At 36.9% G+C, this 23,908-nt stretch overlaps 1 protein-coding gene across 6 annotated transcripts in view; it reads left to right on the top strand.

Annotated features, from left to right (window-relative positions):
• Positions 1-23,867, top strand: part of RIMS2 (regulating synaptic membrane exocytosis 2) — a 773,533-nt gene extending 749,666 nt beyond the window's left edge. For all 6 annotated transcript variants that reach the window (XM_011931177.1, XM_011931160.1, XM_011931186.1 and 3 more), the window contains 5 exons: positions 16,859-17,000; positions 20,637-20,749; positions 21,435-21,536; positions 22,962-23,101; positions 23,540-23,867. In XM_011931177.1, coding sequence (XP_011786567.1) covers positions 16,859-17,000; positions 20,637-20,749; positions 21,435-21,536; positions 22,962-23,101; positions 23,540-23,758 — 716 coding nt within the window. In that variant the 3' untranslated portion in view covers positions 23,759-23,867. The remainder of the gene's footprint in view (positions 1-16,858; positions 17,001-20,636; positions 20,750-21,434; positions 21,537-22,961; positions 23,102-23,539) is intronic.
• The last annotated feature ends 41 nt before the right edge of the window (positions 23,868-23,908 follow it).

Here is a 23,908-nt window from a genome sequence, read left to right as displayed (position 1 = left end):
TGGTGAAACCCCGTCTCTACTAAAAATACAAAAAATTAGTCGGGCGTGGTGGCGGGTGCCTGTAGAACCAGCTGTTTGGGAGGCTGAGGCAGAAGAATGGTGTGAACCTCGGAGGCGGAGCTTGCAGTGAGCCAAGATCGCACCACTGCACTCCAGCCTGGGTGACAGAGTGAGACTCCATCTCAAAATAAAATAAAATAAAATAGATTATAGGAAAACCATCTAAGAAACAAGAATAGCTTTAAGATCACCGGAAAACTGAGGAAAGAGTCTTTGCATGTGATAGTGAAGCTATGAGGAATTAAAATAAAATTGACTAAATAAACTGGAATAAAAAGACCAATTTAACTCAGCCTCACTCTTTAAGAGGTTTATTCACCCAGCAAGAAGAGTATAAAGAGACATATCTTATTCTAATCTTTGTATATAGTAAATAATATACTTAATTCTTAATAATCAGTCCCATTTGATTAAAGTAGTTTAGAACTTTGCCCATACTCCATTGAAATAAAAAAATTCTTCATATATTTAAATGTAATCCTCTTAAAGTGCAAACATCATACCTCGCACAGTGGTATTCAGTGTCTATTAATAATTAACAGTATATAGTTCCACCATTCTTTTCACACTGAGTATCAGTATAACCGACTGCCATCCATCGATTATATATATACTGTTTAAAAATGTAACATGTGATAGAGACTTTTTAAAATGCAGTGATCATAGTTTTTGCACATCTTCATGAAGCCAACCTTGGAGGCAGGACATGGATAGACAGTTATAGGCAACTATGGATCTTTTTATAGGGGATATTATTTTTTCTAGATTATGATTGTGTGTAATAAATCATTCCATAAATGAGTTCATACTATATTCAAAAATAGCACAATATTTTTGTAACAAACAAAGTGAAGCAAAAGATTTTGGAATTAAGAAAAGTAAGTTGAGTAACAGTTCCACTCAATGCTTATCAAATATTACCTTTTTCATGTAAGATTCAGAATCTTTCACCACCATGTGTCCAAATAGTATCTTTAATTTGAAACTTTAGTAGACTGAGTTCTATAAAGAAAAAAAACCCTTTAATATAAAAGTAAAATTAAACCCCTATTGGCTTTCATCCTTTAACAGGTTCACTAAATTCAAAGACAGTAATGGGAACGAGTTTCCCTATGGAGACATCTTATATATAATGACTTATAAAGGAAACCCACTAGAAAGTTGTAATAACAGCATCCCATTTCTTCCAAGGACTATGTTTTAATGTAAATGTTCTCTGCTGTTATTACATAGACCCCTATTTATGGATCAGACAAGATCATTCTGTATATTTGTTCTCTTTCATATTGAAATGTTTTTGATTGGGGAGGAGGGAGATTTACCTAATGGTGTATATATATAATATTATTTGAACAAGTAGAAAACAAACTTAACACAAAAATGATAGTATAATTCTAGTTTGGAAGTATCACTCTTTAAATGAAAACAGGGTATTTACTTTAATGTAAATCATGCTTTATGCAAAGATAATTTACTAAACTCATGAGCAGAAATCCCACCAGGCCTCACATGGACCTAAACTGGGAGCCAGAAGGCTGTTGGGAACCCATGAGCATTCTTTTCCCATTTCTTGCCATTGATTCTGTCTTTGCATGGCTGCTTTTTTCTTTCTCAGCAGCTAACTCTCTCCCTTGCTCTGTTACACAGACCATGTGGCCTGTGGAAAATGGACGCCAATGGCATCCAAGTTCATCTGTCACAGTTCCACCCACACTGCATATTACTGTCTTTCTCAGTCCCACTCCCAAATTCCCAAAGAAGAGATTCCACTTACCAAGTTTGGTCCATCCCAATACAGCCAGAAGGCAAGGCCATGTATGTATAAATTTAGTCACCAAAAATGCATTTCTCTGGGCAACTAAGAACAGAAGTGGTTATTGTGAGCTTTGTAGACATCACTGAAGGTGTCTGCTTTTGTCTGGGTCATCAAGAACAAAGGATTTGAAGTACCATTTTTTAAAATTTAGATTTTGTGCCAGGAGCGGTGGCTCACACCTGTAATCCCAGCACTTTGGGAGGCTGAGGTGGGCGGATCACCTGAGGTGGGGAGTTGGAGACCAGCCTGACCAACATGAAGAAATCCCGTCTCTACTAAAAATACAAAATTAGCCAGGCATGATGGTGCATGCCTGTAATCCCAGCTACTCAGGAGGCTGAGGCAGGAGAATCGCTTGAACCTGGGAGGTGGAGGTTAGGGTAAACCGAGATCACTCCATTGCACTCCAGCCTGGGCAACAAGAGCAAAACTCCATCTCCAAAAAACAAAAATAGGTTTTGTTTAAATGAGACTAAAAGGAAAGGAAATTTTATTTTAGCAACTTAAAAATAAAATTATCAGCTGGGCGCGGTGGCTCACACTTGTAATCCCAGCACTTTAGGAAGCCAAGCCAGGTGGATCACCTGAGGTCAGGAATTCGCAACCAGCATGGGCAACATGGTGAAATCCTGTCTCTACTAAAAATACAAAAATTAGCTGGGCCCCTGTAATCGCAGCTACTCAGGAGGCTGAGGCATGAGAATCGCTTGAACCCAGGAGGTGGAAGTTGCACTGAGCCAAGATCAAGCCACTGCACTCCAGCCGGGGTGACAAAGTGAGACTGTGTCTCAAAAAAATAAAATAAAATTATCGGTTGTTCCCTTATTATTCCTGTAAACCACAGGCTAGGAAAGTAACATGCATCAGTGAAGTAGGATAGGAATAAAATGAAAGGGAAAAGACAAGGACGCAAAGAGCTGGAGAAAGCTTACCTATCTATAAAAGAAGGATGAATAGTCAGTTCTAGCTAGTTGATGCCAAACTGAATGTCAACCCAAGGTTGGAAAATTTACTCTTTTTTTTTTCCTGAAGGAAAGCTATAAATCTGGTTGTTTACTTAAAACTTTTATATTTTAAAATGTTGGCACATGAATAAAAACTTTCAAACATTTTTTGGGCCAAACAAAACACACTTATTGACCAAATGTGGCCTGACATTTAAGACCAACATTTTGCAACTTCTGCCAAGGAAATGCTTCATTCCCAGCTTTTCTCAGTTCTCTTTTTTCTTTCCCATTCTCGTTGTCACCTTGGTAGTGTGGGACACGTGAGCTCATCTTTGAAGTGATCTGGTAACCCCCCAACCTGCTCTCTCTCTCTCTCCCTTCTGGACCAATCCAACATCACTGCTCCTGTATCAGTTTTCTTAAACACCATCTTCATCTTAACACTACCCTTCCTTCAAAAACGTCAGTAAATTTACATCTCCTACTAAATAAAGCCTTTAGCCCGACATTCAAATTCTTTAACAGTGTGAGACTTTTTTTTTTTTTTTTTTTTTTTTTTTTTTTTTTTTTTTTTTGCAGGCTAGCATGCCCAGGTTCCAAGGCTAGTAATTCTATAAAACTAAGCCTTCTTGCTCTTTGTCTCCAAAGTTTTGTTCATGCCTTTCTTTCTATTCTTCCTTTACCACTGTATATATATCCTGTCTAATTGTCCTTCAAAGCTCAGCCCATATCCCATCTGCTGTATGAAGTATTCAGAAGGTATAAGAGCTTCTGTAGGCAGAGGAAAACTGTGTGGCTGAATTGGAAATCCTGGCTCCACCGCTTCCTACTGGTATGGACTATGAAGACAATTTCTTTCAGCTTTAGTTTCCTCATTTGTATGTAAAGTGTACATAACAATACCTATCTTGATAAATATTGTGAACTAGTATTATACTTACTATTCTCTTATAATCCTATTTCAAAATATTTTTGCCTTTTCCTGAACCTCTAAATATGTGTTATCTACTACATGAGGTATTAGCCACATGTGACTGTTTAAATTTAAATAAATTTTTTAAAATTTAAAATTTTATTCCTCAGTCCCACTAGCTACCTTTCAAGTGTTCAGTAGCTACATATGACTAGTGATTACCTTATCAGGCAGTGCGGAATTACAGAACATTTATCTCATTCACAGAAAGTTCTACTGGACAATGCAGCTCTAGAAACTTATTACCACTCATAAAGCACTTAGCGCATATTGCCTTGCATTGTCATTATTTGTGTACTATCTTACCTGCTAAATTTAAAAATCACACAGTTGGGAATTATGTGATCATGTATTACAAATTTGTTATCTCCCACAGTACCTTACATTCAAGAAGTGCTTAACAAATATATAGTGAACGAATAAATGAACAAGTACCTGGTCGGTTTCTATGTTGTTATTGTGGAATGGAAAGAAGTTATTAGATCTGAAAGGGACCATACTGATTAGGTGATTGTTTGCATTCATGCAGGTACAAGAGTACTTGAATGTTATGCATTCTTTGTGCTACACCTAGACGTTGTGTGTACTTAGCTTAATGTATACTAGCAACATATTTTTCTATCATGCATTACAAAGAAACATGCATATGCAACATGTTTCCTTTCAGGTGTCCAGATGCAATCAACAGAAATCAATTCTGGCAATTTAGGCAGAAAAGAAAGGTATTAGCTAAGGGATCCTGGATAGGTCATAGAATCTCTAGGAAGGCTGGAGATTCTGGGCTGTAGGTTAGGAGTGATGCCCAAAACCATACTGCAGGTTAATCCTGCTAAATTATCACTGCTACTTGGCACAGACATCACAGCTTGCACCATTGTCAGAACTCATGGCGAATCACTGCATGCTGCTACAGGGTAGGGTCACTTTGGGAAAATATATTCTGGCCGCCACCCTCATTGGAATGAAAACCTATGGTGTCTCTGCTTCTTTGCTTTATTAACTTCAGATTCAGAGTTTGGAAAAGTAGTGCCTCAACCATGTGCTTATGCCCTAATTGCAAAGCAGGCTGGAAAAGTGGCACCTGATGATTTCAACTTCTATAATTAAAGGATGGGATACTTTTCAAATGTAGAAGGAAGATTTAAATGCTGGTAAGCCAAAAACATTAACAAATATCCACTTTGTAATATAAAATAATTACCAATGGTAAGAAAAAAAAAGCTAAGCTCAATATGATTAGCTCTTTTTAATTCCTTTTAAATAAGAGTTTGTCATATTGTTATTTTCCTCTTTGTTCATTGAGCATAAGCAGACAAGAATGGGGTAAAATCTATGGAAGAAATCTAAGGTAAAGAATATGGTGTACTCGATTTCAACTTTTTCTGCAGATTTGACCACCCAATATGCATGCACTCTCTTGTGTTTTCATATAGAGCATAATAAATTCCCCCTCAGAAGGACAACCTTAAAATCTTACCCCGCTGTTCGAAATCTAGAATCTTTGAGCAATGTGTAGTCCTCTTATATCTAGATGTGGCTTTTCATGTTATAGTGACCTGCAAGCCTGAAAACAAGTTATCTGCCTCCGTTTTCTGACTGTTAAATGTAATTTAAATGTATAGTAGCCACAGAATAACTGAAAGAAAAATTCCCATTTAGAAAGGAGAGAATAGGAAACACAAAACAATCAGTCATCTATAGGAGTTATCAATCTCACTTGGTAGGAATGGCAGAGATTGACAGTAGAGTATGTTTCTTAGTTTACTCATCTGGCAACCCTGGTTCTGTTTTCAGGAAGGTGTTTCTTTGTTGTTTATTCTCTTTGGCCATGAAGGTTTGTATTGAAGAGGTGGCTCCATTGCTGTCATAGCCTGCTTCTTTCTAGTACAGGTTTGGAAACTCCATTGTTATCTTATGGGTTCAACAGAATTTTGTAAGGTAAGCTAGTATTTTTTTTCTATACCAGTAGTGCAGAAATTCAGTAGGTTTACGGTCTGTTTGCTTCAAATCAGTTTCAAGCGTGAGTCTCTTCAACCAAACGCCTCATTAGACACAGGCTTTCAGCCTAACGACTCTGATATTTTAGTTTCTAGCCTCTGTGCCTTACTCACTTCCTTTGCTTTCAACTTAATGGCAGCCACCTTGATATCATCTAAAAAAAGGATTTGGGTGGGAAGTCAACCCCTTAGTTCAAATTGGCCAATAGGCTCTCTCCCCTTACATGGCAAGGCCTGTTATTTATGCATAGTTTTTTTCTGCAGATTTATTAAAATTTTGTATGTTATTCAGTTTCCAAAACTATGCAGATTATAGGATCTGATTCTTTTTCAACACTGTTTATTAAACACCACTACATGTTGTATACTCTATGGCATAGGCTAATTATGATTCCAGGTTTACACCAAAGTACTCTGACCTGTAGAAAGATAAGTTACCTGCCCCAAATTTGCAAATAGCCAAATAGGAACTTGAACTCATATCATCTGATTCTAAAATGGCATGTTCATGCGACCGTAAAGTATTGCCTCAAAATATCTAACTTGAGAGTTATGAAGAGTTTGGTGATATTTCACATCCATTCTTGAGACAGAAACAGGCACAGGTATCAGTGAACTGATGCGTGATCAAGTACAGATCTGAAAGTTTAAAAAAAAAAAAAAAGCCAAGGAGTGGGGTAGTGGGTATGCAACTCTGTCTAAGTAGTTTAACTGTGGATCAGGAATGGATTATTTTCTAATGGGCTTGATCCCCCTTAGTGTAGTAATAGCAACATCAGACAACAAGAACAAGAAAGTACCAAAAAATTACAAATGCCAAAAGAGTAACAATGACAGCTATAATTTCTTATATTTAAATGTGTTAAGAATACCAAAATGATAAGTCTTACTTTTATGGAAAAAATGTAATTATCTTACTGCAGAAGAGTCTTAAGCTTTGTTTCTTCATAAGGTCTTACTTCTCATTAAAAGTCGATATTAACAGTTACAGGAACCCATAATGGGAAATGGGTATGCCTGTCCTCCTCTGGCTTGATACCTCTGTTTTGCAGATGAGGATCAAGACACACAAGAGGTCAAGATCCTTTTCAACTCCACATGTTGGCAAATCCTCGGTTTTTCACGATGTATTCAGTCCTGTTGACAGCTGTGGTATCGTTTGATGAAACCTCTAATTTTGGGTGTGGGTTGGTCCAAAGTGGCATGCTGAGAGATTGAAATGCATATGTATATTGTAGGGAATAACTTTCTAGCACATTTGTTTCCATTTTTATCATAAATACATGTTACCATCATTTTCATGAAGTCACAATTTGGCAATGAAAGTGACGTTTCCCCATTTTTCATGAGAGACCAAAAATCGTGAATGATCTGAGTCTCAACACTACCCATAAAACAATGTATTTTAAGTTTATTTGGACATGCAAGGAGAACCTGAGATGAGGTTTCAAGTCACTGATTATTCTGGAATTAGAAATTTGTGTCAAAAATACTAAGTGAAGATGGAAGCCCAGCATTCTTTGAGAAACAAGCATGGGTTTTGACATTGCCAAAATTTGAATTCAAATCTCATCTATATCATTAGTTAACTGTGTGAATTGGGCACTTTCCTCATATGGAAAATGATAGTAGTCATCACTGCCATACAATCTTCTTATGAAAACTAGAGATAGGTAGATTTTATATCCAAAGCATCTCCACATAGTTGTAAGTCATGAAACAATAGCTCTTTCCCTCCTTTGTTCTAAATTGAGTAGTTGAGTTTTTCCCAACTTTTATTTTGAAATATTTTAAATATGAAAAAAGGAATAATACAACGAGCATCCACTACATAGACTGACAGACTTTATTGACTTTATCTTTTCTCTTTGTTGCTCTTTTCACTCATACACACACATGCATTCACACACATACACCACATACATGTAGTACGTATTTTTGCCAAACATTTGAGCATAAGGTAAGTTGCAGACATCATGATAAATCATTAAGTACTTTTAGCATACACCTCAAATTTTTAAAAAATATATATAAACATAAAATTAACCCAAAAAACCCTTTGTTATCTCATATTCATTCCGTATCAATTTCTTCAGTTCAGTTGTCCCCCAAAAAAATGTTTTTTAAAGCTTTTGTTGTTTTTCTGCTTAATCCAGGATTCAGTCAAGGTATATTCATTGTATTTGGTTGTTATGCTTAATCTAAAACAGTACTTTCCCTTTTATTTTTCATGACATTGACTTTTGAAGAATCCAGACAAAACTGTCTTGTAGAATGTCCAACATTCTGGATTTTTTTTTTTATCATTCCCTCTATTCCCTGTATTTCTGGTAAACTGGAAGTTAGACCTAGAGATGTGATTCCATTGAGGTTAAATGTCATAGGTGATATAAACTTGATATAGTCCATCAATAGACACATAATGTCAAGATTTCTTACTCCTAGGCATGCCACATTTCATCACTTGGCTAAGAGGTGACTGCCAGTTTCTCTCTGTGGAAAAGATATATTTTTCCCTTTATAATTACTAAGCAATTTCTGGAGTAATACTTTGGTACCACATGAATATTCTGTTCTCTAAAAATTATCCAATAATTTTAATATCCAGTGCTGACCCTTGCCTGAATCAATTATAACACTGGGACTGAGAATTTTAATTGAATTTTTTTGAAACATAATCAAACTTATAAATACACTTAAAATGTATATTAAGTCTGTCCTTTTACATTATGTCATACAGTCTGGATTAATATAGTATTGATAACTTATTTTCTTACATACAGCATTTTCACATATGATGTGACATTTTCTACTTTTCTATAGACAAGTATTTTCAATTTATATATTGTTTTTACTGAAAATAAGTGGATATATTAATGTTAATTTTATATACAAAGGCAGACAAAAAGTAGTTACAAATGTAAAAGAATATCAGGAATTAGAGATATAAAAAATTTGTTTCCAAGAAGAGCGTAAGGAGACATGATGACTAAATGTAATGTGGTATCCTGGATCAGAAAAAGCACTTCAGGTAAAAACTAAGGACATCAGAATAAAGTGTAAACTTTAGTCAATAGTCATATATCAATATTAGTTCAGTAATTGTCACAAATTTACCATACCCATGTAAGATGTTAATAATAGGGAAAACTGGATGTGGGGGTGCTAGAATTCTCTGTACTATCTTTGGCAATTTTCCTGTAAATCTCAAACTATTCTAAAATCAAATCTTTATTTAAAATTATTTTACGTGTTTTAAATGTGAATCTGAATTTTAAGAACAATGATTAAAATTTTTTAGGCATGCTTATAAAACAAAAGCCATGAAAACAGTTACAAAATAGAATATCAAATTCAGAGTTTTTAACAGAGCTGTATTCAAAATGGCCAATTTTTAAATGATATTGAAAACAAAAAAATAGACAAATTTAAAACTTTTACAAGAAAATGTAATACTGTCTATTGTATGTATCTGTCAGAATAGGTTGTAATAACAAACAACTAAAAATATTAATGGCTTAACACAAAAACTTTATGTCTCACTCCTGCTACATGTCCATTGAGAGTCCTATGTGTGGCTGTACTCAGGCTAATAGAAGGAGACATAGTGAGTCATACATACATCAGCTGCTAAATCTTCCACCCTGAAGTTACATGGGCTAGTTTTGCTCACATTTCATTGGACAAGCAAGTTACATGACCACACCTAACTTCAGAGGTGGGAATAAGTACATGAATACATGAATAGCCCTAACATCTACCATAGTTATGACCTCTGCTTGAAGCTCACCATGCTGTAGCTTCAATTCAAAAAATACTATTTTATAGTATTAAATAGTTGTGACAAAGCTTTTGGAATGAATGGATACATGTTAAAGTCTGAAACAATTTTGAGTGTCAATTGTTCATTTTTAATTTCAATTTTATTTTAATTGTAAATGCAGAGCCTGGATTAGCCCAAACGAAATTGTTGGCTCTTTGTCTTTATTTTGTTTAGACTTTTAGAGATTTGAATTATATTTATGATAGTAGCAAGACCTGAGAAACTAAGTGGATGAGCTTTTACACATAGTTAGAGTAATCCATGACAGTGTCCCCATAGTGAGGTCTTGTAGGACCAAATAGATAAATAAATCAACATCTTTCATATCTTGATATAAAATCTGCTGATGGGAAGGAAGTTATAAAATCTGCTGATGGGCACTATTTACAATAGCAAATACTTGGAACCAACCCAAATGCCTATCAATGATAGACCGAATAAAGAAAATGTGGCACATATATACCATGGAATACTATGCAGTCATAAAAAAGAATGAGTTCATGTCCTTTGCAAGGACATGGATGAAGCTGGAAGCCGTCATTCTTAGCAAACTAACACAGGAACAAAAAACCAAACACCACATGTTCTCACTCATAAGTGGGAGTTGAACAATGAGAACACATGGACATAGGGAGGGGAACATCACACACTGGGGCCAGTTTTGGGGGTAGGGGGCAAGGGGAGAGAGAGCATTAGGACAAATACCTAATACATGTGGGGCTTAAAACCTAGATGATGCATTGATTAGGTGCAGCAAAGCACCGTGGCACATGTGTACCTATGTAACAAACCTGCATGTTCTGTACATGTATCCCAGAACTTAAAGTAAAATTAAAAAAAAAAAAAAATCTGCTGATGAGAGAGAAGTCATGTCTACAGAGTCTACCACAGAGGTTGATGAAGGTGCTGGAGACAATTGTTATATTTAAATTTTAGGAATTAAAGGAGCAAGGTGGAAGAGAGTAAAAGTACAATTTACAATTATTAATGATTCTTAAAGATGAAAAAGTCTTCTACCAAAGACAAACTAACCACTCAGGACCTCAACTTTCTCATTGCTGTAATAAGGGAGTGCATAAACTACATGGGTATACTGGCTACCCAAGATTACTTCCCAAAATCTGTGAGTCAATAATTTTAGAAATTCTCGTTGTAATGCATTTTTAATTATTTAAATGTAACACAAATGGTTTTCTAAATTATACTAACTCTGAGAAATGGTAATTATGAATAAAATGCAAAAATAGCAACTTGTTAAGGCATATAAATTGTAGTCTAAACTAAAATGTAAAGTCAGTTTTCATAATCTGCCAACTATTCTTCATCCTGTTTCCATAAATCATTTTGCATACTGACATTGAGAAAACCCTGAATCCAAAGTAAGTCTGTCTGCTGTAGATGAGACCTTGCAGGTGCAAGCAACCAGGAATGGGTTATGTGAATCCAAGATTTGAAAGGAGGTCACTATGACATTAAGTTTGACAATGCATTGTAAGCCCTGCCTTGGGTGGGGCTTAGAATAGTTTCCAAGTCAGTAGCAGAAAGGATCTTTTTGTTTTTGTTGTCAAGTAACTCAAAAGGTTTTCTGGTTTCCAGGTATTATTAGGGGAAACTGACCCTTTGGACTTTTGTTTAATCAAATGGCTTTACTGAGGGTGCCAAGTAAATGAGTCATCAGACTAAGCAGAGCAGAATAACAAGGACACCTCCTGTGTTCTGCTTTCTGCCTGTGATATTTTGCAGTTCAAGAATTTGATTTTTACCTACAAGCATCTTCTCCAAATGTACTTTGGCTTAAAATACCTAATACCAAAATGAGTGATTTAAGGCCTCAACAACAATACCATCTGGGCCTTACCTGAGTATTTTTTGATGTTTCAATACACACACACACACACACACACACACACATATTATACATATAAGTTTATGTATGTATGTGTATATTTATATGTATGTGTATACTTTTTAAAATGTACACTTTTTAAAATAATGGCTAAGTTTGTACAGTTTTGATGGTCCACCCCTAAGTTATAATAGGATATTTTAATAAGTCTCCTCATTTAAAAAACTTATCTACAAAGGACTCAGAACTTACTGTATTGGTTTTATATTACAGTGTGACAATTATCACAAATTTAACAACTGAAAACAACACCCATTTATTAATTCACAGTTCTGTAGGTCACAAGTCTGGCACGATTGGCTGGGTTTTCTTTCTAGAGCATCACATAGCTGAAATGAAGATGTTGCCTGGGCTGAGTTCTTGTCTGGAGGTTCTAGGGGAGAAAATCAGCTTTCAAGGCCCTTTAGGTGGTGGACAGAATCCAATTCCTTACAGTTGCAGGCCTGAAGTCCCTATTTTCTTGCTGTCAGCCAGGCATCACTCTCAGCAGCTAAAGGCTGCTCTCACATCCTTTCCATGTGGCCCCTTCCCTCTTCAGGCAGACAGAGGTGCATTGAATTTTCTTGTGTTTCACATCTCTCTGATTTCCTCTTCTGGAACCAGCCAGATAAAGCACTCTGCTTTGAAAGGGCTGGTGTGGTTCAGTTAGGCCCATTCAGATAATCACCCTATCTTTAGGTTGACTGATTAGTAACCTTAATTACATCTGCAAAATCCCTTTTACATGTGTAGTAACATAATCATGGGTATCATCTTAGAGTTCTCCCTACCACATTTTCTTTATATAGACTTTCACCATTATATAGATTCAGTTTTTAAGTTAAATAACATGACAAATCATTGGAACATTAAATGTGAATCATGGTAATGAATGACATTCAAGTTAAATTAGTTTTACTGTGAATGTAGCTAAAGATTTTGTGGTGCTGAAAAATTAATTTTAAAATAAGCCTGTAAATCTATTTGATAATGGAACATTGAAAAAGACATGTATTAAAGGGCTACTATAAATGTTCAGTATATTTTTGGATTTATTTGATTATGTCAGATGATAGTGACTAGCGTGTCTCCTCAATGTATGGTGTTAATCATGGTCTTGGTTATGCATTAATACACAAACTCAAAGACATTAGAACTCAAAGATACCAGAAATCATCTCCCCTCCTCCCCCTCCCTTTTTCATAAATAAGGAGCCAGACACTCAGAGAGGGGATGTGACTCAGAGAGGACAATAGATAGAGCTCACAAGTTAGTGGTACAGTCAGGCCTAGAATACTTAGTTTCAAATTCCCTATCTGGTAATAATAACAGTACAATTAATTGAAGCTTTTCTATGCATCAGGCACTATCCTAAGTGCTTTAAATGTATCGTTTTCCTTGATACTCGCAAAATTCCTACCTCATTCCTAATGAGATAGGCTTATTATTGTTGTCATTTCAGTTTGAGGAAACTGAGTCACAGAGCGGGTATGTAACTTGCTTAAGTGTCACCCACCTTGTAAATGGTAGAGTGGAGACTAAAAGAGAAGCAGTTTGATGATCCCAGGACCTGACTCCTTTGCTGTGCTCTGCTTTTCCCATCCCACTAAGGTGCTTCTAAAAGGGCCTTCCATATGCAGTTACAGCATTAGCACAGTATAATCTCCATAGACAGCTGCACAAGCTCCCCATTTAGTTATATTCTGACAATGAAGTACTGAATAGCAGAAAATTTGGAGTCTGGGAACTGTCTACAAATGCTGGTTCTGTCACTTACTATGTTGCTTCAGGGAATTATGTAAAGTTCTGGGGCCCTTAGATGCTATATCTGTAAAATTGGGATTTTTAGCATCGTTATGAAGGGGATACATGTAAGAAGCAATCTGTAAACAAAAGAATTATATGCTGATCATATTATTCTTTGACAAATGGTGCTGGTTCTCATAACCCTATAATGGCAGATTTTCAAGTCGCTTTCGCTGTGATAGAGTCAGACCTTAAATTAAAAACTGTAGATCTTTGACATTGCAGAGGCTGTGTTCTGAGATCTTTCAGAATCTCATTTCCTTTCTAAGTTATATGCTTCTTGTACGTATCCTCATTCCACATGCTCAAATTTCACTGAAGTTTTATGTCTCACTTGATGGCAATTTTTTCACAAGGGCACTGTTCACAAGAAATGAACATTAAAGCTACCTGGAGAGACACACTTGTACAAAATTGTATTACTTCTTGCTTGGGGTGTTTGTTTGTTTTTGGAACAGAGTTAGCTCTGTCACCCAGGCTGGAGTGCAATGGTGCAATTTCGGCTCACTGCAACCTCTGCCTCCTGAGTTCAAGTGATGCTCCAGTCTCAGCCTCCCAAGTAGCTGGGATTACAGGTATGGGCCACCACACCCGGCTAATTTTTGTATTTTTAGTAGAGACAGAGTTTCACCATGTTGGTCAGGCTGGTCTCAAACTCCTGGCCTCAAGTGATCCACCTGCCTCAACCTCCCAAAGTGCTGGGATTACAGGTGTGAACCATCATGCCTAGCTTACTTTTTGATATAGTTATTTGAGGACCGCTCAAATGAAATCATAAATATTAACTTCATGAATATCAGAATGTACTCTGCATTCTCATTCTTTCATTTCTCCTTAACATTCTCCCTCATTTTTTAAAACACATATGTGCGGTTTTGGGGTGGGGGTGGGGGCTTGGTTGTTGTTTTGTTTTTTCCTACGCCATTTGAAAGTAAATTGCAGAATATATAACATTTCAGGTCTAAATACTTTAGCATGTATCTCCTAATAAGAAAATTCTTTATAATACATGTCATTATTCACCTTAAAAAATAACAATTTTCTAATATCTAATGTCAAATGCATATTCAAATTTACTTTTATACTGTTTTGCATATAGAGTTTCTTGTTTTGCTTTCCCAAACAAGAAGTTTGAGTACACTCATAGCATTTGATGGTTAAATTTCTTTGATATATTTTAATCCAGAATAATTCCCTTACCTTATTTCTTTGTTTGTTTTCATTATATTAACTTCTTTTAAGAGACTAGGTCAACTCTCTTGAACAATAGTCCATGTTCTGGATTTCTCTGATTGTTTTGTGTGTGTGTGTCTATCATATATCTTGTTACTCTATCACCTGTTTTTGAAAACTTGAAGTTGGCTCCAAAGATCTGATTAGAAACAGGTTGCATGTTTTTATCTAGAACAACTTGACAAGTGATACTGTGTATCTTATATCCTGAGGTGCATATTATTGTCCCGTCTTAGTGCTACTAAGTTTGATCACTTGATTAAGATGGTGGCAGTTGATCTCCCAGTGTTAAAGTACTTTTTTTTTTCCTTTAACAATTAGAATAATTTATGGAACAATTATTTGGCTGATATGAGTATCCTTTCTACAACCTTTCATCTAATAGTGTCAGCCTCCCTTGATGAGCCTTGCTTATATCATTTATTCCAATGGAGGTTGCAAATTGGTACTTTTTAAATTTTATTCCTTTTACATTTACTAATATTCTGCTGTAAAGAAGATCTTTCCTTCATTACTAGGGGATGTTTTGTATCTTGTTACAGTTCATATCGGTACAACATGTTTACCATCAGTTATCTAAAATATCAGCCTTAGATTGTGGAACTGAGTTACAGATCAGTCATGATTTATATTTCATATATACTCTTTAAAGCATTTTGGTGTACATTAATGTTGGAAGTAGAGAATGGATGAAATTTAAAGCAGTATTTCAAAATGGTAAGTACTTGTAAGAGACTTGGTGAAAAGAGATTTCGACAGATCACTGGTAATATCAGCAAATGTTTACAGACCTAAAAATAACTTACTGCCGGGTGTGGTGGCTCACACCTGTAATCCCAGCACTTTGGGAGGCTGAGGTGGGCGGATCACAAGGTCAGGAGTTCAAGACCAGCCTGGCCAACATAGTGAAACCCCATCTCTACTAAAAATACAAAAAATTAGAAGGGCATGATGGTGGGCACCTGTAATCCCAGCTACTCGGGAGGCTGAGGCAGGAGAATCACTTGAACCTGGGAGGCGGAGGTTGCAGTGAGCAGAGATCACGCCACTGCATTTCAGCCTGGGCAACAGTGCAAGACTCTGTCTCAAAAAAAAAAAAAAAGTTATTAATACCAGGCACTAAAAGAGCTAACTGTATGGTCATATCCCAAAAAGCTATCAATATTCACAGTGTGGATAAATATTTAGACCTGACAAGAAGTAATCGAGTACAAATCATTTGTACTATCACCCTCTTGCTCAAGCTTTGGTAGCCTCTCAACTTCGCATCTCAACACTCATAGCTTTTGTAATTTGGGCTCAATTTTTTGTGGAACCCACTCCCCCATTACTTTACATGTGCTTTGGTCATTGCACCTCCCTTAAATGCACGTGGCTATCCCTATCTTTGCACCTTTGCCCATGCCGTTTCCCTTGCTTACGAAGCTCTCTTCTCGCCTCTTGTTAAGTCCCAGTCTACCTATTTTTCATGCCCAGCTCAAATCCCACACCCTCTATGACACACCTTCTTCCCTGACCTCTCCCGATAGTACTTCCTATCTGTGTCACATCTGTAGTACTTGACTCAGTTTCCTGTTTGCTCTTCTAATTGGTTTCTATTAGTAAATCACATCACCAAACTATTAAAGATCCTTGAGGATGTGACTATCCATGAACAAAAATTAAAAATCTCTTTTCACATTATTGTGGTGGGTTTTTGCATTCCCCTTGGAATATCTTTCTGAAAGTTACCGAAAGATGTGAAACTGTTGGCAAACTAGGCTCTCTCCTTTGTGTAGATTCTTTCTCCTTCTAATATCTATCACCCTACAAAAACAGACTTTCCTGTAAAAGTTAAGACTGGAATTTGAGGATTACTCACCATCTGTTTCTTTGTAAATTGTGTGAAGGCCTGGTTCTTTTACTGTGATTAAAAGAAAGGGGAAAATATGGTGAGCAGAAATTAATCTGACATTTAAATATTACAATGAAAACAAAAGATAGGCATAAATTAATCTGGCATTTAAGTATTACAATGAAAATAAAGCTTATTTTTTTTCCTTACGTTGAATCTTTTTGTTACATTAACAATTTGAACACTGTTTTAAATGGAAATAAAACAATGGTGTTTTGTGCTTACAGATTTTTTAGAAAATTTTCGTCCCACTCAACAGGACATTGTTTAAAATTGTTTTAAATACCTTTTCTTTCTGTCTCCTTAATAAGAGCACTTTGTATTTACACAGTTCTTTGCATCTGATGATCTCAGAGCCTTGGCTGATATTTCTTACCAGATAGTGATGACAAAGCTGTTACACTTTTTGTTTCTATCTCTGCAGAAGCAGGAGGTAAAAAACTAAGGAGCACTGTCCAAAGAAGTACAGAAACAGGCCTGGCCGTGGAGATGAGGAACTGGATGACTCGACAAGCAAGCCGAGAGTCTACAGATGGCAGCATGAACAGCTACAGCTCAGAAGGAAAGTGAGTGAGGCTGCGTATGATGTGTGTCTCCTCCGTGCCTCACCTGTCTCACTCTCTGTGCTTCCACAGAGACTTTCTAACTCTCATGCTCTTCAGAACCACTTTAATTTTCACTGGTTGATTTCCTGTGAAGAGAACTTTACTCACCTGCCACTGAGCAATGTGACGTATCTGGCTTTTTATATCAAGTGAAATAGGTTTGAGAATAAAGTGTTTTGCCTTAATGGCAAGTTGCTAAAATGTGACTCTTACAAGGCAATGCAAATATAATATTTTGCCCTAGCTTGAAATAATATATAAAAGCCCAAAAATAATAAGCATGCATGCCATACCATGTGAACAATGCTAGTTTTAAGAATCTCCATCCTGAGAATGATTGCTAAAAAATATGGAATGCTGGTGTATACTTAGTTCCATGTTGTCATAAACAACTATAATTATTTAATTATATTAAATATAACAGCCAAAAAGAAATGCCACCAAAAAAGTTGGGGAGACTTTTATATAGTTATCATGTAGCTTTCCTTGGAATCAACTGTCTCAGATATTTTTAAAGCATTTGTAGCTTGTGTAGTTCCGTCACCAACAAATTAATAGTACTTAGCAACTAAAGATCTGGAAGTGGGGCTGTAAAGGACGTTAATAAAGGAAAATGGGGTTTACTGGCCTCACTGTCATCACCATGAAAGTATTAGATGTTTAGATAACCTATGTGTGGCCAGTTTACAGATGTGAGGCCATAGGAGCTGTTGGCACAGCATGAATGGTATGTCTCAGGATAATTTGTCTAGCACGATAACATAAATACAAGAGATATAAATGGTTTCTATACATTTGTAAGTAGGCTTATACGGGATACTTATAGAAACAGACTAAAACATTTGTATTAACTGAATATTTGAGAGTTGAGGTCGGGGGAGAAATAGATTCACTATTCATTAAGGAAGTCTAAAAAGAGAGGGAAAATCAACCGAAAAGTAAACATGCACTGAGCACTAATCATTGCAAAGAACTACGTTAGGTACTGTTAGGGATATAAAAATGTTTACACTGTAGCCCTTGCTCCAGATGTTTATAGTCTTATTGGAAAAAGAGGATGAATACCCATAAATTCGTTCAACAAATATTACCATACCTTCCAGGGGGCCAGTCACTGTGCTGTACTTTGGTGATATAAGTCATAGCGGGGAGGAAGTAAATCGCCATGGCTAAGATCATGGGGTTTGCAGTCATATAGGCCTGGTTCTCTCAACTGGGTCTTTTCTTTTCTTTTGTTTCGTTTTCTTTCCTTTTTCCTTTCCTTTCCTTTCCTTCTATAGAACTTACAATATTCCAGGCTTGGTTCTAGGTGCTAGAGATACAGCAGTGAACAAAGCAGACCCCACCCCCCACAAAATAAAATACTCTCCTCACATTTACACTCTAATAGAGAAGACAAACAACAAGAAAAATTGTTAAAATGTATATAAAAGAAAAACTAGTAAAATATATACTAGATTAGATAGCATATGTGCTAAGGAGAAAAATACAGCAAGGAAGAGAGATGATCAAGAGATTGGAGGTAAGATTTGACACAGGATAGATGGGGAAAGGGGAAAGGAGATATTCGAATGAAGATCTGAAGGAATTTAGTGAGCAGAGGGATATCTGAAAGAAGAACATTCTAGGATGAAGATTGCTTCAGAGGCCCTGAGGCAGGAGCTGGCCTAGTGTCAGCAGTGAGGAGGGCAGCACCGGGGAGGAAGGGTGAGAGCAGTAACGGATGAGGAATTAGGGCATGTGGCAGGGGTGAGGACAGCTTATGTAGACTTTATGTATTGTAAGGACTCTGCTCTTAACTGAGTGGAATGAGAAGATGTTGGATGGTTTTGAGCAGAGGAGTGACAGGATCTGACTTCTGTCTTTGGCAGATCAGTTTGAATGCTGAGGGGGCAAGGGGCCAGGACAGCAAGGGCAGCAACAGGGAGAGCATTCACAAGGCTACTACAGGAATACGCAAGCTAGGGAATGGTGGCTTGGACCGGAGTGTAGCTTTAGTGAGGTCAGATTCTGAATGTATTTTGACAGTAGAACAAGTAAGATTTATTGGTGCATTTGATGTGGGTAATGAGAGAAAAGATAGTATATTTGTTTGCCAGGGCTGCCATAATAAAATACCGCAGGCTGGGTGGCTTGAACAACAGGAATTTATTTTCTCACAGATCAGTAGGCTAGAAGTCCAAGATTAAGGTGTCCACAGGTTTGAGTTCTCCTGAGGCTTTTCTCCTTGGCTTGCAGATGGCCACCTTCTTGTGATGTCTTCTCACAGCTTTTTCTCTGTGTGTACCTACTCCTGGTGTCTCTTCCTCTTCTTACAAGGACATGGGTCATATTGGATTAGGGCTCCATGCTAATGGCCTCATTTAACCTTCTCTCTTTAAAGGCCTTATGGCCAAATACAGACATATTAAGGGTTAGGGCTTCAACATAAGAAATTTGGGGTGACACGATTCAGTCCCTAACAGAGAGGAAGGAAGACAGATGGCTCCAAGGTTGAGCAGTTGGAAAAATGAAGAATGAATAATGAAGTTACCATTTATCAAGATGGGAATCTTTTGACAGGACCAGAGTTCGGATTTTTTGTTTGTGTGTTTGCAGTGGGGGAACAAGAGCATGGGGAGAGTCAGTTTTAAACAATTTGAGTTTCAGGTGCCTATTACATATCCAAGCAGATATGTAGATCAAGCAGTTGGAACATAGGTCTGTGGCCCAAGGGAGAGATCCAGGCTGGAGATGTCAATCTAGGCAATAGCAGCATAGATGGCATTTAAAACCATGAGACTGGATGAGATTATCAAGGGAATTCAGACATAGAAAAAAGATAAGAGGTCAAAGGATCAAGCTCCAGTGTTTGGTGGCAGAACTAGCACAGGAGGTTAAGGCTGAATGGCAGAAGGGAAAAAAGGGAAACCAGGAGACTGGATGTGCAGAACGCAGTGGGAGACAGTGCTTCAAGGAAGAGGGGGCAAGGTCAATTGTGTCAAATGATCCGAGAATTTTAGTGGAGTGGCAACAATGAAAACATGATTAGACTTTCAAGAGAGAATGAGAGGAAAGAAATCGAAGACAGCACATAGAGACAATTATTTCAAGAAGAGAAATGGGATAGTAACTGGAGAGGGAAATGAGGTCAGGAAAGGGATTTTTTATATGGTGGAAGAAATAACAGCATATTTGTATGCAGATGGGAATGATCCAGAAACATTTCTTCATGTATGAAATAGGAGAAATAATAGAACGTATCATAGTGCAGCTAAGAGGATTAAATATGATAAAGCCTGTGATGGAGTAAGTGCTCAATATGTACAGAGTATTACTCATAGAAATCACAATCTGCCCTTGCGACCAAGGAAGAGAAAGGCTCACCAGCAGAAGCCTGCAGTGCAGTGTGACAGGTGCTTCTGGTGTCATACGTGGGCTGCTGAGAATATGAAGGAAGAGCCCTGGGACGTGGAGCGGGGTGTTTGGATCCAGTAAATATAAGTGGCAAAATAATAGGACTAGTTTTGCCACAATAACGAGGCTAGAATGAAACCAAGTTTACCTGAAAATAAATAGGGATTGGGGATTTAATCTCATATGTTATTTTGCTTTCAGTCTGATTTTCCCTGGTGTTCGCTTGGCCTCTGATAGCCAATTCAGCGATTTCCTGGATGGCCTTGGCCCTGCTCAGCTAGTGGGACGCCAGACTCTGGCAACACCTGCAATGGGTAAGGATTTCTGCCACATGATTTCACTATTTTGTTTTAGATTATTGAAAATGAAATTCTCTAAATTTCATAGATTCTTCTCTCTCTCTCTCTCTTTCTCTTTCTCTCTCTCTCTCCCTCTTTTTTTTTTTTTTTTTTTTTTTGACAGAGTTTCACTCTGTTGCCCAGGCTGAAGTGCAGTGGCATGATTATGGTTCACTGCAGCCTCGACCACCTTGGCTCAAGAAATCCTCCCACCTCATCTTCCCAAGTAGCTGGGACTACAGGCACATGCCACCATACCCAGCAAATATTTTGACTGTTTTTTTTGTAGAGACAGGGCCTCACTGTGCTGACCAAGCTGGTCTCAAACTCCTGGCCTCAAGCAATCCTCCTGCCTCCACCTCCCCAAGTGCTGGGATTACAGGCATGAGCCACTGGGCTCAGCCCGATAGAATCTGTAACAATATTATCAACAGGAATCAAGACCTTAGATTTTAGCAATAAAAACTATTTAACCATTATTTCTCTTTTAATTTTAATGCTTTTTAAAGGAAGATACTATTGATAGAATTTTAAATATATTTGAATTTAAGAAAATATATGGGAAATGATGAAATGATGTTAAACCAAGGTCTTTGACTGAAGTATTTTCCTTAGTGCATTTGCATATTAAAGCACATTTGTTTCTTCCTCCTTCCATTAGGTGACATTCAGGTAGGAATGATGGACAAAAAGGGACAGTTGGAGGTAGAAATCATCCGGGCCCGTGGCCTTGTTGTAAAACCAGGTTCCAAGACACTGCCAGGTAAAAACAAAAGAGATTTTTCTATTATTATCCATAATCCATATTGTTTCAACTTAGAGACCTTTTGATTGGTTTAGACCTTTGATTTAGTTAATCAAGGTTATTAATGGATAGTCCATTATGACTGGTTTGGGGCTGGAGTCATTTGTGTGTTTATCCTGAATGAGTGTTCAATGAGGATGATCCGGTGGGGATAATGTAAGTTGTTAAATAAGTACATACGTAGTAGAAACCACTGCAAAATAAAAACCATCCCACTTAGAAAATTCATTTTGTCACACCATGTACACAAGGAGTTCTTTTTTCCTATTAGCTAGTCTTTTGTGTTATTCTTCAGTTTCTCTAGAGCTTCAAAATTCTCCTCAGGAATCCGTAAGGCTCTGGAATTAGAATAAAAATAGATACAGGCTCCAAAAGTAGCATAAGCTATGTATGCTGGATATTCTAATTATAAGACTTTTACTTCCTATAATCTGAGGAAAGAGAGGCACTATTATAACTTCTTATGCTACATATTTCATACTGAAATGTCATTATAATCTAAGGCGCTTGAAGCCATGGAAGGTGCCACAGTGCTCCAAATACATTGTGTAGAGATTGTTTGATAAGATGGATAAAACAATTCCTGAGGATTCTGAAACTTGATTTCTAGCCTCAGCATCTCTACTGATTGACTTGTAATTTTGACTCTTAACTTTTCTATTTCTAGCTTCAGCATCTCTACTGATTGACTTGTAACTTTGACTCAACTTTTCTATCCTTGCAGAAAGTTTTAATTATATAATCTATTGTATAACCTTGCACTGGTGATTAAGACAGTTGTGTTTATATGTCTTAGAGCTAGTCAACTCATTCTGCTATAAAGAATATCATGATTTGTACATGCATAAAAAATGGTTTTTAAGAAGTGTCTGTCGGATAAATTTTAAGCCATAGATTTTCTAATTAGTTGCCTCTTAGCTAATTTGATCAATATCATATGAAATTCCACTACTGTTATACCCACACCACCACCAATAAATAAGTACTTTTGAGTGATAATCACTATTTGTGGGGATGAGTGAATGAAACAATATAGCTTCAAGCATGTTAAATAGATTTAAGTATTGATAAATTAAAGACTGAGTAGGACATCTCTCAGGACTGGAAGCATTTCACTTTATTTAATGCAGTGTGTAAACCTGTATAACCAGTTGATGAAATTAATAATAATAAACTCAGGGGCTATGTTAACACCCCCTAAAACTCTCTGAAAGACACAGTTATCCACTGTTTATCTAGTGATTTTGACAGAATGCGGCTAGGCCAGTGGCATGATTGCTAGCTCTTTCAGCCAAAGATTAAACTGTGGTAAATGTCACTGTGAGTTGGCCATTTCATGTCCATAGTTTATTGCTTATTCTCCTCTATCTTTTCTCTCCCAAGCACCATATGTAAAGGTGTATCTATTAGATAACGGAGTCTGCATAGCCAAGAAGAAAACAAAAGTGGCAAGAAAAACGCTGGAACCCCTTTACCAGCAGCTATTATCTTTTGAAGAGAGTCCACAAGGAAAAGTTTTACAGGTATCTACCTAATTGTTTATCCCTTACCTAAGAAAGTATTTTTCATGGAGTCAGACGTTATACCCCAAATCTTTTCTGTTGTATTCTTTTATGTTCCTCACAACTGAAATTCTTTGGAAACTTTTCAAAGCGATGACCAGTGCTGTAAAGCAATGTATGTTGTCATTTTCTTTAAAGTGATTTATAGACGTGCAAATCCCCACCACATATAAATTCCAGTCTCTCTGGATTTCTTATGACCTTAATGCTTCAGTACAATTTCCCCAATGTACCTTTAGATTCCACTAGTTAAAGACAACTATTCCATTATACAGATTTTAACTTGATCTTTGATGTCAGAAAATTAACTGAATGTACTTTAGTATTTTCATATATTTTGCAACTTTTTCTATTTACACAGTTACACTGACGTCACTCTACTTTTTATTTTGCCAACAGATCATCGTCTGGGGAGATTATGGCCGCATGGATCACAAATCTTTTATGGGAGTGGCCCAGATACTTTTAGATGAACTAGAGCTATCCAATATGGTGATCGGATGGTTCAAACTTTTCCCTCCTTCCTCCCTAGTAGATCCAACCTTGGCCCCTCTGACAAGAAGAGCTTCCCAATCATCTCTGGAAAGTTCAACTGGACCTTCTTACTCTCGTTCATAGCAGCTGTAAAACTGTTGTCACAGCAACCAGCGTTACAAAAAAAAAAAAAAAAAAAAAAAAACATATTTATAAACGTGGCTACAAATTCTACCATGCTATTAATTATACATTCAACACGGAGCTTATTATGAGACGCTTATATCATCAAAA

Source organism: Colobus angolensis, unplaced genomic scaffold (assembly GCF_000951035.1).
Source record: "Colobus angolensis palliatus isolate OR3802 unplaced genomic scaffold, Cang.pa_1.0 Scaffold121, whole genome shotgun sequence".
In the NCBI taxonomy this organism is placed as follows: domain Eukaryota; kingdom Metazoa; phylum Chordata; class Mammalia; order Primates; family Cercopithecidae; genus Colobus; species Colobus angolensis.
The sequence above is the reverse complement of the archived record's forward strand: the minus strand, read 5'-3'. Positions and strand labels throughout refer to the sequence as shown.